Raw genomic sequence first — 11,461 nt, 5'->3', positions numbered from 1 at the left:
CATGGTGTGTGTGTGTCTCTGTGTGTGCTGAGGTGGGTCTGGGTGGACAGACAGCTCCCTGAATGCCCTCATTAAACCTCCACGGGTACTTTCCCCAACCTTGCTGCACAGACAACATGTTCCAGACCAGCCCCTTGTACTCAGGGAGCTCACGGGGCTGGGGTCAGGAGCCAGGCAGCTCCCCAAGCCCCTCTCTTGGGTCCTCCTTTAACTGTGCCTCTCTTACCCGACGAGGAAGCAGGATCTCACTTGAAGGAGAAGCCAGGGCCACCTTTGCTGAGGTGCCCAGCGTTGGTTCCTGGCCTTTGCTTCTGAGCTGCCGCGAGGTAAGAACTAGACATGTGCACTTTTCCTTCCCTTCTTTGTTCCGTTCTCCCTGCTGGGGCTGGGTGGTGCACACGGAGGAAGGCTTCCTTCATCCCTGGCTCCATCCCGCCTTGGCTCCAGTGAGGCCTCAGGTGACCCGGGGCTGCAGGGCTGGCTCTGACTGCCTGCCCTCCCCACACCTGCTGGCAGCTGACCACACCAGGCACAATGTCCAAACCACAGCACGCATACTTCAAAGTAGGCGGAAACGACATTGGTTACTGCGAAGTGTCTGGGGATCAGACCCACCTGGAGTGAGGGTGGGTGAGCCGTGAAGGAAGTCAGCCCCTCCCAAGTTAATTCACCGCCCACTGTGCTCCTCCCAGGTCTCCGATTCACTTTTGGAGGATCCAAGCCGCCGATCGGATCAGACCTGACAGCTGTGCAGAGCCTGTGAGGACAGGATGTCAGGCCAGGTGCCTCCCCCACAACCTGCTGGGTCAGGGTGCCCTGCAGCTGACCCGTCTGCCCTGGCCATGCTGCCGATGGCTGCACACTCATGGGCTGTTAGCATGTGTTGCTTAGATTGTGCTTTAGCTTGTGTTTATTTTAAATATAACTCGCTGTGTTTAGGCAATGATGTCAGAGCTGGTGGAGTAGACGTGAGGATACTGTGGCGGGGCCACCTCGGAGTCACAGCCGTCTGGGACCCTGCAGGACCACTCTGTGATGGCGGCTCTGAGCTGCACCGCGCGCTGTCTCGTTTTCCTCCCAAGGCCTCTGGTTTCTGTCCGTGCGGGCGCACACTGGGTTGCAGCTGGCTGGCAGTGCCAGGCAGGGACAGAGCCCACAGGAGGGTTTCTTTGTCCCAGGTCCCCGCCTGGCCCTGTGGTCTCACCTCTTCTGCTTCGTGGGAGGTCCCGTCCCGTTTTCTTGGTGTGTCCTGTGATGTCCTCCCGCCTTCCTCAGCCGGAGATCCAGGCAGCTGTGTTCCCGCCCCTCAGCTCCTGCGCCCTGGTCACCTGCGTGCTGAGCGCTGATGTCCCACACTGCTGCTTGGACGTTGGCAGCAGCTTTCTTTTGGATTGAAAAGGCATAAAGCTGGCCTTGCTGTGTTCTGATTCCTCCCTTAGCACCTTTCTCTCAAGTCCAAGACTTCCTCGTGGGCCATGTTCAGAGACCCAGCGGGCCTGGCCCGATCGGGAGCTGTTCCTGGGAGTGCGCCGGGGGCCCTGGGGGCTCAGAGGAGCAGTGTCAGCTCGCTCTTCCCCCAGCGGCACCTCTGCATCCCAGGAACAGCAGAAGCTTTGCCTGAGGCACAGCGTGGCCAGAGCTAACGCGCCCTGTCCCCCTTGGCTCCCACCTCGCGGTGGCTGCCGCCTGCCTCCTGCCCCCTCCCCCCAGCACCACGTCTGGGACAGGCAGGTCATCGTGTGCCTGCAGAAGAGATGACGCAGTGGGCCCGGGCCCTGTCCTGTTCCCACAGGACACCTGCAGAATTCACGGGAGCTGCAGCTGCAGTGAGCATGGCTGCCTTCCTCCTGCTCCGCCTCGCCCCACCCACCAGGGGAGCTCCTGGGCCACGCCCCCTGTGATGTGTGTCTCCTGCTGAGCTTTCTGAGTCTGGCTGTGTTCTCAAAAGAGCCCAGGACTCACTGATTTGCAGTGGTCAGCAAGGACTTCTCTGGGCACTGGGGTTCTGGCCAGAAGGGCACAGAGGGCAGGTGTTCCCCTCCCCGCCCCCTTTCCCTGGTCCCATGGACGTTCCATGTTCTCACAGCTGTCAGTCCAGCCAGGCTGCCTCAGAATGACCGTGGCTGTGCTGGGACAGAGGTTCCAGGCTGTCCTGTGGCTTCCCTGGCAATGGCAGCAGGGTGCCTCAGCCCATCCCCTACCGCCTGCCCAGACCAGACGGTGGCCTCATGCCCCCTTCTCTGCCTTGCAGGTGGCCATGTGTGACAGGAGTTCTAGACGGGTCATCCCGGAACCTGAGGCCAGGGGCACAGAGAAACCCCCACCAGCGCGGCTGTCCCGGGTGAACGGCTGGTCTCTGCCCCTGCACGTGTTCCAGGGCGTCGCCTGGATCACCTTCACACTCATGGCCGTGGCCTGCTTTGGCATTTTTATCCCTTTGTTGTCACAGAGCTGGAAGTACACGGCCTACTGCGTATCCTTTCCCTCGGGAGGCTCTGCCTAAGGTGGAGGGGCTTCTGGTGCCGTAGCTGGAAGTACACGGCCCACTGCCTGTCATTTCCTGGGGGGCGGGGGTCTCAGCCTGCCAGTCTGCTAAGGTCGAGGGGCTTCTGGTGCCGTAGCTGGAAGTACACGGCCCACTGCCTGTCATTTCTTGGGGGGCAGGGGTCTCAGCCTGCCAGGGGCTTCTGCAGTCTCGTTGCAGAGTCCTGTTTCCTGAGGCTCTGTCCCCGCCTGGCACTGACAGCGCCACCATAGCTGTTCCTTCTCCCTCCGGGAAGGGCAGATGCTGGGTGCCTGTGCACATGGGTGAGTGACAGGTGCATGGCTAGGGGGCTGTGCCTGGGAGATGGTAGGTGAGATAGTAGGTGAGACTTGGACTCAGGCAGAGCGGTCAACGGGAGGCTTCTCCACAGGTCTTGCGAGGCCAGGTGTCTGAGGAGCGGCCCACCCGGAGCAGGCGCAGCAAGCGGTTTGTAGCCCAGCTCGCGGTCCCTTCCCCCTTCCTCACTGCGAGTTCTGTGGGCTGTACAGTCTGCTGGACGCTGAGTTACAAAGTCACCTTCCGCCTCCCTTCGCTGTCCCTGGATTTCCTCTCTCGTGTCGGCTACTCCGACATCCTGTTTGCCTAGGGAGTCTGGCTGGATCTGCAAGCCAGCTGCCATAACTTTCTACTCTGTGTTGAAAACGGACAAACATTGTCTTACCGTAGGGAGACCCCTGTGTGCCTATATGGGAGGTGTGCCTGCACCGCCCAGTGGTGTACATTGGCGTGGCACATGGGCTTTGGGAAATGCCAGCACACATGAGTGATTGACAGGGAGGTCTGTGCGCAGCAGGCCTGGTCCCTGCTCAGGTGTTGGATGAAGGAGGCTTGGATCTCCCTGTGTGGCCTCCGCCACGTGGCCTCCCATAGGTCTGTGCTGAGCAGAGAAACAGCACAGTCTGGTGTGTGTCACACGGCGTGGTGTGTCACTGTCACACAGTGTGGTGTGTCACATGGTGCCTGTCAGGTTTGATGTGTCTCGTGTGTGTGTCACGGTGTGGTGTCTCATGTGTGTCATGGTGTGTGTCAGTGTCACACAGTGTGTCACAGCGTTTTATGTCACACAGTGTGGTGTGTGTCACGGTGTGCTGTGTCACTGTCACACAGTGTGGTGTGTTGTCACACAGTGTGGTGTGTGTCACGATGTCATGTCATACAATATGTGTGTTGTCTCACAGTGTGGTGTGTGTCACGGTGTCATGTCATACAATGTGTGTGTGTCACACAGTGTGGTGTGTGTCACGGTGTGCTGTGTCTCGTGTGTGTCACAGTGTGGTGTGTCACTGTCACACAGTGTGGTGTGTTGTCACACAGTGTGGTGTATGTCACGGTCTGGTGTATCACGGTCTGGTGTGTAATGGTGTGTGTGTCACTGTCACACAGTGGTATGTGTGGTATGTCACATGGTGTATATGTTGTCACACAGTGTGGTGTGTGTCATGATGTCGTATGTCATACAGTGTGTGTGTGTCACACAGTGTGGTGTGTGTCCCGGTGTGCTGTGTCTCATGTGTGTGTCACAGTGTGGTGTGTCACTGTCACACAGTGTGGTGTGTTGTCACACAGTGTGGTGTGTGTCACACCGTGTGGTGTGTGTCACACAGTGTGGTGTGTGTCCCAGTGTGCTGTGTCTCGTGTGTGTCACAGTGTGGTGTGTCGCTGTCACACAGTGTGGTGTGTTGTCACACAGTGTGGTGTGTTGTCACACAGTGTGATGTGTGTCACACAGTGTGGTGTGTGTCCTGGTGTGCTGTGTCTCGTGTGTCACACAGTGTGATGTGTGTCCCGGTGTGCTGTGTCTCGTGTGTGTCACAGTGTGGTGTGTCACTGTCACACAGTGTGGTGTGTGTCACAATGTGTGTGTCACACAGTGTGGTGTGTGTCCCGGTGTGCTGTGTCTCATGTGTGTCACAGTGTGGTGTATCGCTGTCACACAGTGTGGTGTGTTGTCACACAGTGTGGTGTGTGTCACACCGTGTGGTGTGTGTCCCGGTGTGCTGTGTCACTGTCACACAGTGTGGTGTGTGTCACAATGTGTGTGTGTCACACAGTGTGGTGTGTGTCCCGGTGTGCTGTGTCTCGTGTGTGTCACAGTGTGGTGTGTCACTGTCACACAGTGTGGTGTGTGTCACAATGTGTGTGTCACACAGTGTGGTGTGTGTCCCGGTGTGCTGTGTCTCGTGTGTTGTCACACAGTGTGGTGTGTTGTCACAGTGTGGTGTGTTGTCACAATGTGTGTGTGTCACACAGTGTGGTGTGTGTCCCGGTGTGCTGTGTCTCGTGTGTGTCACAGTGTGGTGTGTCACTGTCACACAGTGTGGTGTGTGTCACAATGTGTGTGTCACACAGTGTGGTGTGTGTCCCGGTGTGCTGTGTCTCGTGTGTTGTCACACAGTGTGGTGTGTTGTCACAGTGTGGTGTGTTGTCACAATGTGTGTGTGTCACACAGTGTGGTGTGTGTCCCGGTGTGCTGTGTCTCGTGTGTGTCACAGTGTGGTGTGTCACTGTCACACAGTGTGGTGTGTGTCACAATGTGTGTGTCACACAGTGTGGTGTGTGTCCCGGTGTGCTGTGTCTCGTGTGTTGTCACACAGTGTGGTGTGTTGTCACAGTGTGGTGTGTTGTCACAATGTGTGTGTGTCACACAGTGTGGTGTGTGTCCCGGTGTGCTGTGTCTCGTGTGTGTCACAGTGTGGTGTGTCACTGTCACACAGTGTGGTGTGTTGTCACAGTGTGGTGTGTGTCACAATGTCATGTCACACAATGTGTGTGTGTCACACAGTGTGGTGTGTCGCTGTCACACAGTGTGGTGTGTGTCACAATGTCATGTCACACAGTGTGGTGTGTGTCCCGGTGTGCTGTGTCTCGTGTGTCACACAGTGTGGTGTGTCGCTGTCACACAGTGTGGTGTGTGTCACAATGTGTGTGTCACACCGTGTGGTGTGTGTCCCGGTGTGCTGTTCTCGTGTGTTGTCACACAGTGTGGTGTGTTGTCACAGTGTGGTGTGTGTCACAATGTCATGTCACACAATGTGTGTGTGTCACACCGTGTGGTGTGTGTCCCGGTGTGCTGTGTCTCGTGTGTCACACAGTGTGGTGTGTCGCTGTCACACAGTGTGGTGTGTGTCACAATGTGTGTGTCACACCGTGTGGTGTGTGTCCCGGTGTGCTGTGTCAGTAACGGTACCGGAGCTCCTAAGCCAGCAGGAGCCTCCGTAACCTGCAGGGCAGATGTTTTCCCTTAAGCTTTGAAAACTTCCGGGAGAGCAGAGTAGTAAACGAACGCCCCCGTGTCAACAGTTACAGCCTTTTTGCCCCTCTTAGTTCCTCTCTCACACGTGCACACAGCAGCCTTCAGTCTCCGCCATCACAAAGCCCTCCTGTGAATGCTCTACTCGCGCCTGATGGCCGCCATGCTGTGGTCCTCCCTAGGGACTTACAAGCAGTTGTTACAACAGGTGTTCAGTAATACCTGGCTCGCCACGTCCCTGGCTCTAAGAGGAGCCTTGTTGCGGGTGCTGGGGTCACTCAGGGTCACCTCGCTCAGTCCTTGGTTCACAGGGGAAGCTGGACACTGCCGTAGAGCTCCCTCAGCAGACCAGACTGGTGTTTCCTGCATGGCGGTCAGAGTTCTTTGAGGGAAGCCTCTCAGTGATGGACTTGGTTTCTTTGATGGATAAGCAAGCATGTCAGCCTCTCTGTTTCATCTCGTGTCAGCTGTGAGAAGTTGTATTTTTCAAGGAATTTGAGTCTTTGTCTAAATTGTCCGATGTCTTGGAGTGAAGTGTCCGAGGTTCCCACCGCCATCCTGAGCGTGCAGGATCTGTGCTGACAGGCCAGCCTTGCCCTTAGATGCTGACGGGCTTAGTCCATTTCTGTTGATTTTGCAAAAGGTCAACTTTCACATTTACTTTTTCCTTTGTTTTCCTCATTCCTGTTTTTTTAAAAAAATCTCTGCTTTTATTTTTAGTATTTCTTCCTTTCAACTCATTTTGGATTTGCCTTGCACTTTTCTGCCTTTTTAATGGGAGCACTTGCCTCAAGTTCAGATCTGTATCTCTCTTCCATGTAGTACTTGAAGCTCTAAGTTTTTGGTAGCAGACACACACAGGTGTACATAGTGGTGCACTATGAGCTTCAAGTACACACAGGTGGTGTGTACACAGGTGCACACAGGTGCCCCTGGGGCTCAGCACCTGATGGAGCTCTGTCACCTGTGCCTGAGCCACTGCCCCCTGGGGCTCAGCACCCTGAGTGGCTGGTCAGGAACGCTTTCCTGCTGTGTGGGCCCGGGCTGCCTTCAGAGCGCATTCTCCAGGCAGGCTGGGCTCCTGTTCCCTGACATCCCCAGGCCTTAGGGCCAGCAGCACTTGGATGCCGTGCTGTGGCCACTGGAGGGTGCCAACAGTCTGTGCAAGGACCTAGGCTGGGGTGGGAGGTGACCTGAGGGAGATCAGGCTCAAGGTCAGGAGCAGGCAGAGAGATTGAGGGACCCAGACCCCAGCTCCATGGAAACTGGAGGAGAAACCGGGAAGGCTGAGACCCTCTTGGGGTTGCTCATGGAAGTGGGGGGCTGGGCCACTAAGCTGCCAGGGTCCTCCTGAGTGGACGTGTTCTCAGCATGACTTGGCACCACCACCCCCTTTCCATGCAGTGTGGAATCTGGTGTCACTCAATCCTTGGTGGACCCTGTGCAGCGTGACCCTGGTGAGGGTGGACAGAGCCCAGGCTGGCACCTTGAGGCTGCCGTCAGCAGCTCTGATTTGATAGCAACTCTGGCTGTGGGCTGAGGCAGCAGTCGCAGAACCTGCCTCCCAGGGCCGTCTCCTCCCCTTTTCCTGCCTGCAGGCAGGGCAGGGAGAGGTTCCCAGTGCTGGCCAAGGGCGTGTGGCTGTTTGTTTACTGAATGCACAGTGTTGCTAGGGAACCTTGCACCATCAGCCTTGCTTCTCACAGCAGCTCCCAGACCGAAGCCAGCAGGGAAGGTGAGCTGCCTGCTGTGTCCTCTGTCCTGGCTTTTATTTGGGTGAACTGTGGAGATAACACTAAGTGTGAATGTAAAAGCAGGCTCAGGAGGCTGTGTGTGGCACAGGACATCTCGGGCTCAGAGTAGCAGACGTGGGGTCACCAGTGCCATTCCTGTGGATGACGTGTCAGAGAATCACCCGAGTCCACGTGCACGACGTGGCAGCAAGCTGTGTCAGACAGGCAGGGGAGAGGGCCTTGCCCTTGACCAGCTTGTCCCTGACCAGCTCCGTGTCCCAGAGGGAAGTCCAGGTGGCCAGTGTGCCTGGAGTCCTGGAGGCCCTCCCAGCCACAGCGCCTGCAGGGGTGGGGACTGGTTGGGGACATGGGAATGCAGGCAGCCCTGAGGGTTTGCCTGGGGGTTCCAGGCTCCAGGGAGTCTGGGCCTGGCAGGTGCCACAAGCACCTCCACTTTGGAGCCAGGGGTCCTGAGTTCAGGCCATCCTGTGCCCAGGCCACTCTGGCAGTGGCTTGTGTGTGAGCAGACTGGGAGGATGTGGCTGTCCTGGCGGAGGGCCTGGGCCTGCGGCAGCCTCGGTTTCACCTGCTGCCCTGCCTGCCTGTCCACAGGGAAGGAGCCACACCTGGGCCTCTCCCGCCCTTTTCAGCATCCTCAGCCCTCTTCTGTCACCTCAGCAACAATACAAACAGTGTACTGTGCCCCACCCCTGCCCCGCCTGCAGGGAGGGGTACGTGGAGACCCGCCCACGGGCTGGGACAAGTTCTTGGCCATGACAGTGTCACCAGCCTGCTGACCCATCCATATACACCCTTTATGGGAGCCACAGCCTGCTTCACAGCAGAATGGGGGTAGCCGAGGCCTTGGCCTCCAGCACTGTGGGGTCAGAGCAGCCCCAGGAGGGCACACACGGCACTGGGGCTTCTGACCAGTCCTGTCCCTCACGTGGCCCCCAACTGCCACTGGCCCTCAGCCATCTCCCTGTCCCCTCTTCCTAGTTGCTCGTGCTGGCCTGCCCCTGGCCTCTGACTCACCCTCCCGACCCTTCTCAGAGTCATCTGTGCCCAGTTTGTGGTCAGGAGTTGTTTGGGGAGCAGTTGAAGAGGAGAATGGTGGGGAGCTGAGCGCCTAAGTTTACCTCTTGATCCTGGGTGCACACAAATCAACATCATGGCTGCAAGGGACAAAGACCCTCTTCCCACTGCCGCTGGAGCCAGAACAGAGGGCCCCCGAGAGCCTGGGCTGACTGAGCTCCTGCCCCGGTGCTGCCGGAGTCCTCGCTGTGGAGCGGTCCCCACAGCCTCTGTTGGAAGCTGAGCCCTTCCCCAGGACCCTCACTGGCTGGGCATTGTTTCTATTGCAATAGGCCCTTTTTCTTTTTCCTTTTTAATGTTTCACTTTGTTTATTTGAGACAGAGAGATCTTCCATCCACTGGGTCACTCTCCAAATGGCTGCGACTGCCTGGTCTGGTCCAAGCTGAAGCCAGGAGCCTGGACTCTCTCTACGTCTCCCACGTGGGTGCAGGGGCCCACACACTCAGGCCACCTTCCACTGCTCTCCCAAGCCAGCAGCCGGGAGCTGGCTCAGGAGCAGCTGGGACTCTAATCCATGCCCATATGGATGCCGGTGTCACAGGCAGAGGCCTCGCCCACTGTGCCAAGTGCTGGCCCCACATGGACCCATTTTCAGCAGCCCTCACTCTGCCCCTAGTTACATGGAGAATGGCAGGAGTACCCGCCCGGCGTCGTGGAGGGCGGGTGTGCTGTGGGTGGGGTCTGCCCTGGGCTGCAGCATGCAGACAGTGGGGAGCCAGCAGGACTCCAGGGGCCATCTTTGGTCCCTGTGGGCACCCGAGCCATGCAGCAGGCTGGGGAGCAGCCCCACGGGGGACACCTCTGGCGGTGCACACCAGGCCCGTTAGTGTGTTCCTTGACTGCTGCTCCAGGTGGCCGGTGGGATCTTCCTGGTCCACCTCGTGGCCCACCTGATGGCAGTGTCCATCGACCCTGCGGAACTGAACGTGCGACTCCGGGGCTATTTGAAGCCACTGCCAGTTTTTGACCGCTCTAAGCACGATCATGTGATCGAGGACCTGTACTGTCATCTGTGCCAGATCAAAGTGTGAGTGCACCCCCGCTGTTCCCAGTGTCAGGCATCCCGGGGCCCTGGCAGCCCCCCAGCACTGCTGTGACAGCAGCCAACCCTGCTGGGCCTCGCCTAGGCTCTGGCCTGGGCCCACTTTGTGGACACTGCGTCTAAGCTGCACGGCTGCCCTGTGAAGTGGACGCTGGTGCCACAGTTGCCTGATAGGACCGTGTGCACAGGGCTGAGCCTGCCTCCCAGGAGCACTGCTCTGTCGGGGCCGTGTGCACAGGACGGGCGAGCCTGCCTCCCACGAGCACTGCTCTGTCGGGACCGTGTGCACAGGACGGGCGAGCCTGCTGGGACCGTGTGCACAGGACGGGTGAGCCTGCCTCCCACGAGCACTGCTCTGTCGGGGCCGTGTGCACAGGACGGGCGAGCCTGCCTCCCACGAGCACTGCTCTGTCGGGGCCATGTGCACAGGACGGGCGAGCCTGCCTCCCACGAGCACTGCTCTGTCGGGACCGTGTGCACAGGGCTGAGCCTGCCTGCTGCCTGCCTGCCTCGTGCGGAGCACTGCTCTGTGCAGCGAATGGCGCTCTCCCTTGGCTGGAAGGCAGCGGCCCTCGTGCAGGGTCAAGTGATTCCCTGGGGCTCGGGCATGTGGGTTCTTCCCCTTCAGTCCAGGGCCAAAGTAGTGCTGTCTTCTTGGGTTTCTTAAATGATCCCCCTGCCCAACGGAGGAGGGGGACCCTGATCCCAGGCCCTGCTCCAAGGATGTCCCAGGGCCACCTGGGGAGGACAGCAGGGCTGTGTGAGGCAGAGTGGGATCCTGGCATTACAGGGCAGCCATGGCCTCCACCAGGGTGCTTACCCAGTTCCCAGGATTGGGGGTTGCAGGAGGGCCCTGGGGGGGTCTATGTCAGTTGGGGCCCCGCCCATGGAGGCACAGGTGCCTCCCACTCTGATAGCTGTACCCTGGGCTGTTGTCCCCCACTGAGGCTTCAAGTGCTCACTCTGGCCCCAGGTAGAGGGCTTGACCTTTGTCCCCAGTGGACACCCACTTCCATGCCACATGGACCAGTTTGCCCGAGGCCACCTGGCTCCTGGAGATCAGGTTTCTGACCCCATCCCTGGCCTGCACACTGTGGGCTGATCGGTTCCTCTCCAATCCTCCTTCCAGGAACAAGCACACTAAGCACTGTAGGACCTGCAACAAGTGCGTCGCAGGGTTTGACCATCACTGCGATTGGCTTAACAACTGCGTGGGCAGTAGAAATTACTGGTGAGGGAGTGGCCTGCAGAGGCCATGGGGTCTGGGGAAGTGGGGCCTGCCTGCAGGCAGGGCGTCCTTGTGGTGTGAGGAGCACGGACCCCGAGGGCTGTGGGTACGAGAGGTCTTCCTGGAGCCATGTCCCTGTCCCCTGCACCGCAGAGAACAGGGCTCACATCCCTCTGGTCTTGTCTGGTTCTGAAACTGATTGGAGCCATCCCTGGACATGCAAGTCATGGAGGTTCTTGGGGACAGAAAGGAACTGGCCAAGACCCCCTGAACTCTGCCCTGAGCCCCCGAGCAGTAGCCAGAGCCTGGGACACAGGAGTGTGTCCAGCACCCAGGTGACCGGCGGAGCGTCCACCAGGCAGGCTCTCCGTCAGCCCCCCGGTCGTGAAGATCAGCAGGAAGAAAGCAGCAAGTGCTCCCTGCAGTCCTGCGGCCTGGGCAGAGCAGGACGTTGGCTGTGGTCAGAGTGGCCTCCAGCAGCTGTTCAGGAGACCATGCCTGAAAGCTGCACGTGGTAACGGGCTGGGGAGACGCAGCTCCTCCTGCCGGCTTCCTCGTGCAGACCAG

General features: G+C 58.7%; 1 protein-coding gene across 1 annotated transcript in view; it reads left to right on the top strand.

The window, feature by feature from the left end:
* Nucleotides 1-694: 694 nt before the first annotated feature.
* The window catches only part of LOC133774701 (palmitoyltransferase ZDHHC11-like), a 44,984-nt gene continuing 34,217 nt past the window's right edge, over nucleotides 695-11,461 (top strand). Inside the window, exons 1-4 of the mRNA XM_062212604.1 lie at nucleotides 695-782; nucleotides 2,252-2,473; nucleotides 9,476-9,651; nucleotides 10,796-10,897. Coding sequence (XP_062068588.1) covers nucleotides 771-782; nucleotides 2,252-2,473; nucleotides 9,476-9,651; nucleotides 10,796-10,897 — 512 coding nt within the window. The 5' untranslated portion in view covers nucleotides 695-770. The remainder of the gene's footprint in view (nucleotides 783-2,251; nucleotides 2,474-9,475; nucleotides 9,652-10,795; nucleotides 10,898-11,461) is intronic.

Source organism: Lepus europaeus, chromosome 15 (genome assembly GCF_033115175.1).
Source record: "Lepus europaeus isolate LE1 chromosome 15, mLepTim1.pri, whole genome shotgun sequence".
NCBI classification, from domain to species: Eukaryota; Metazoa; Chordata; class Mammalia; order Lagomorpha; family Leporidae; genus Lepus; species Lepus europaeus.
The sequence above is the reverse complement of the archived record's forward strand: the minus strand, read 5'-3'. Positions and strand labels throughout refer to the sequence as shown.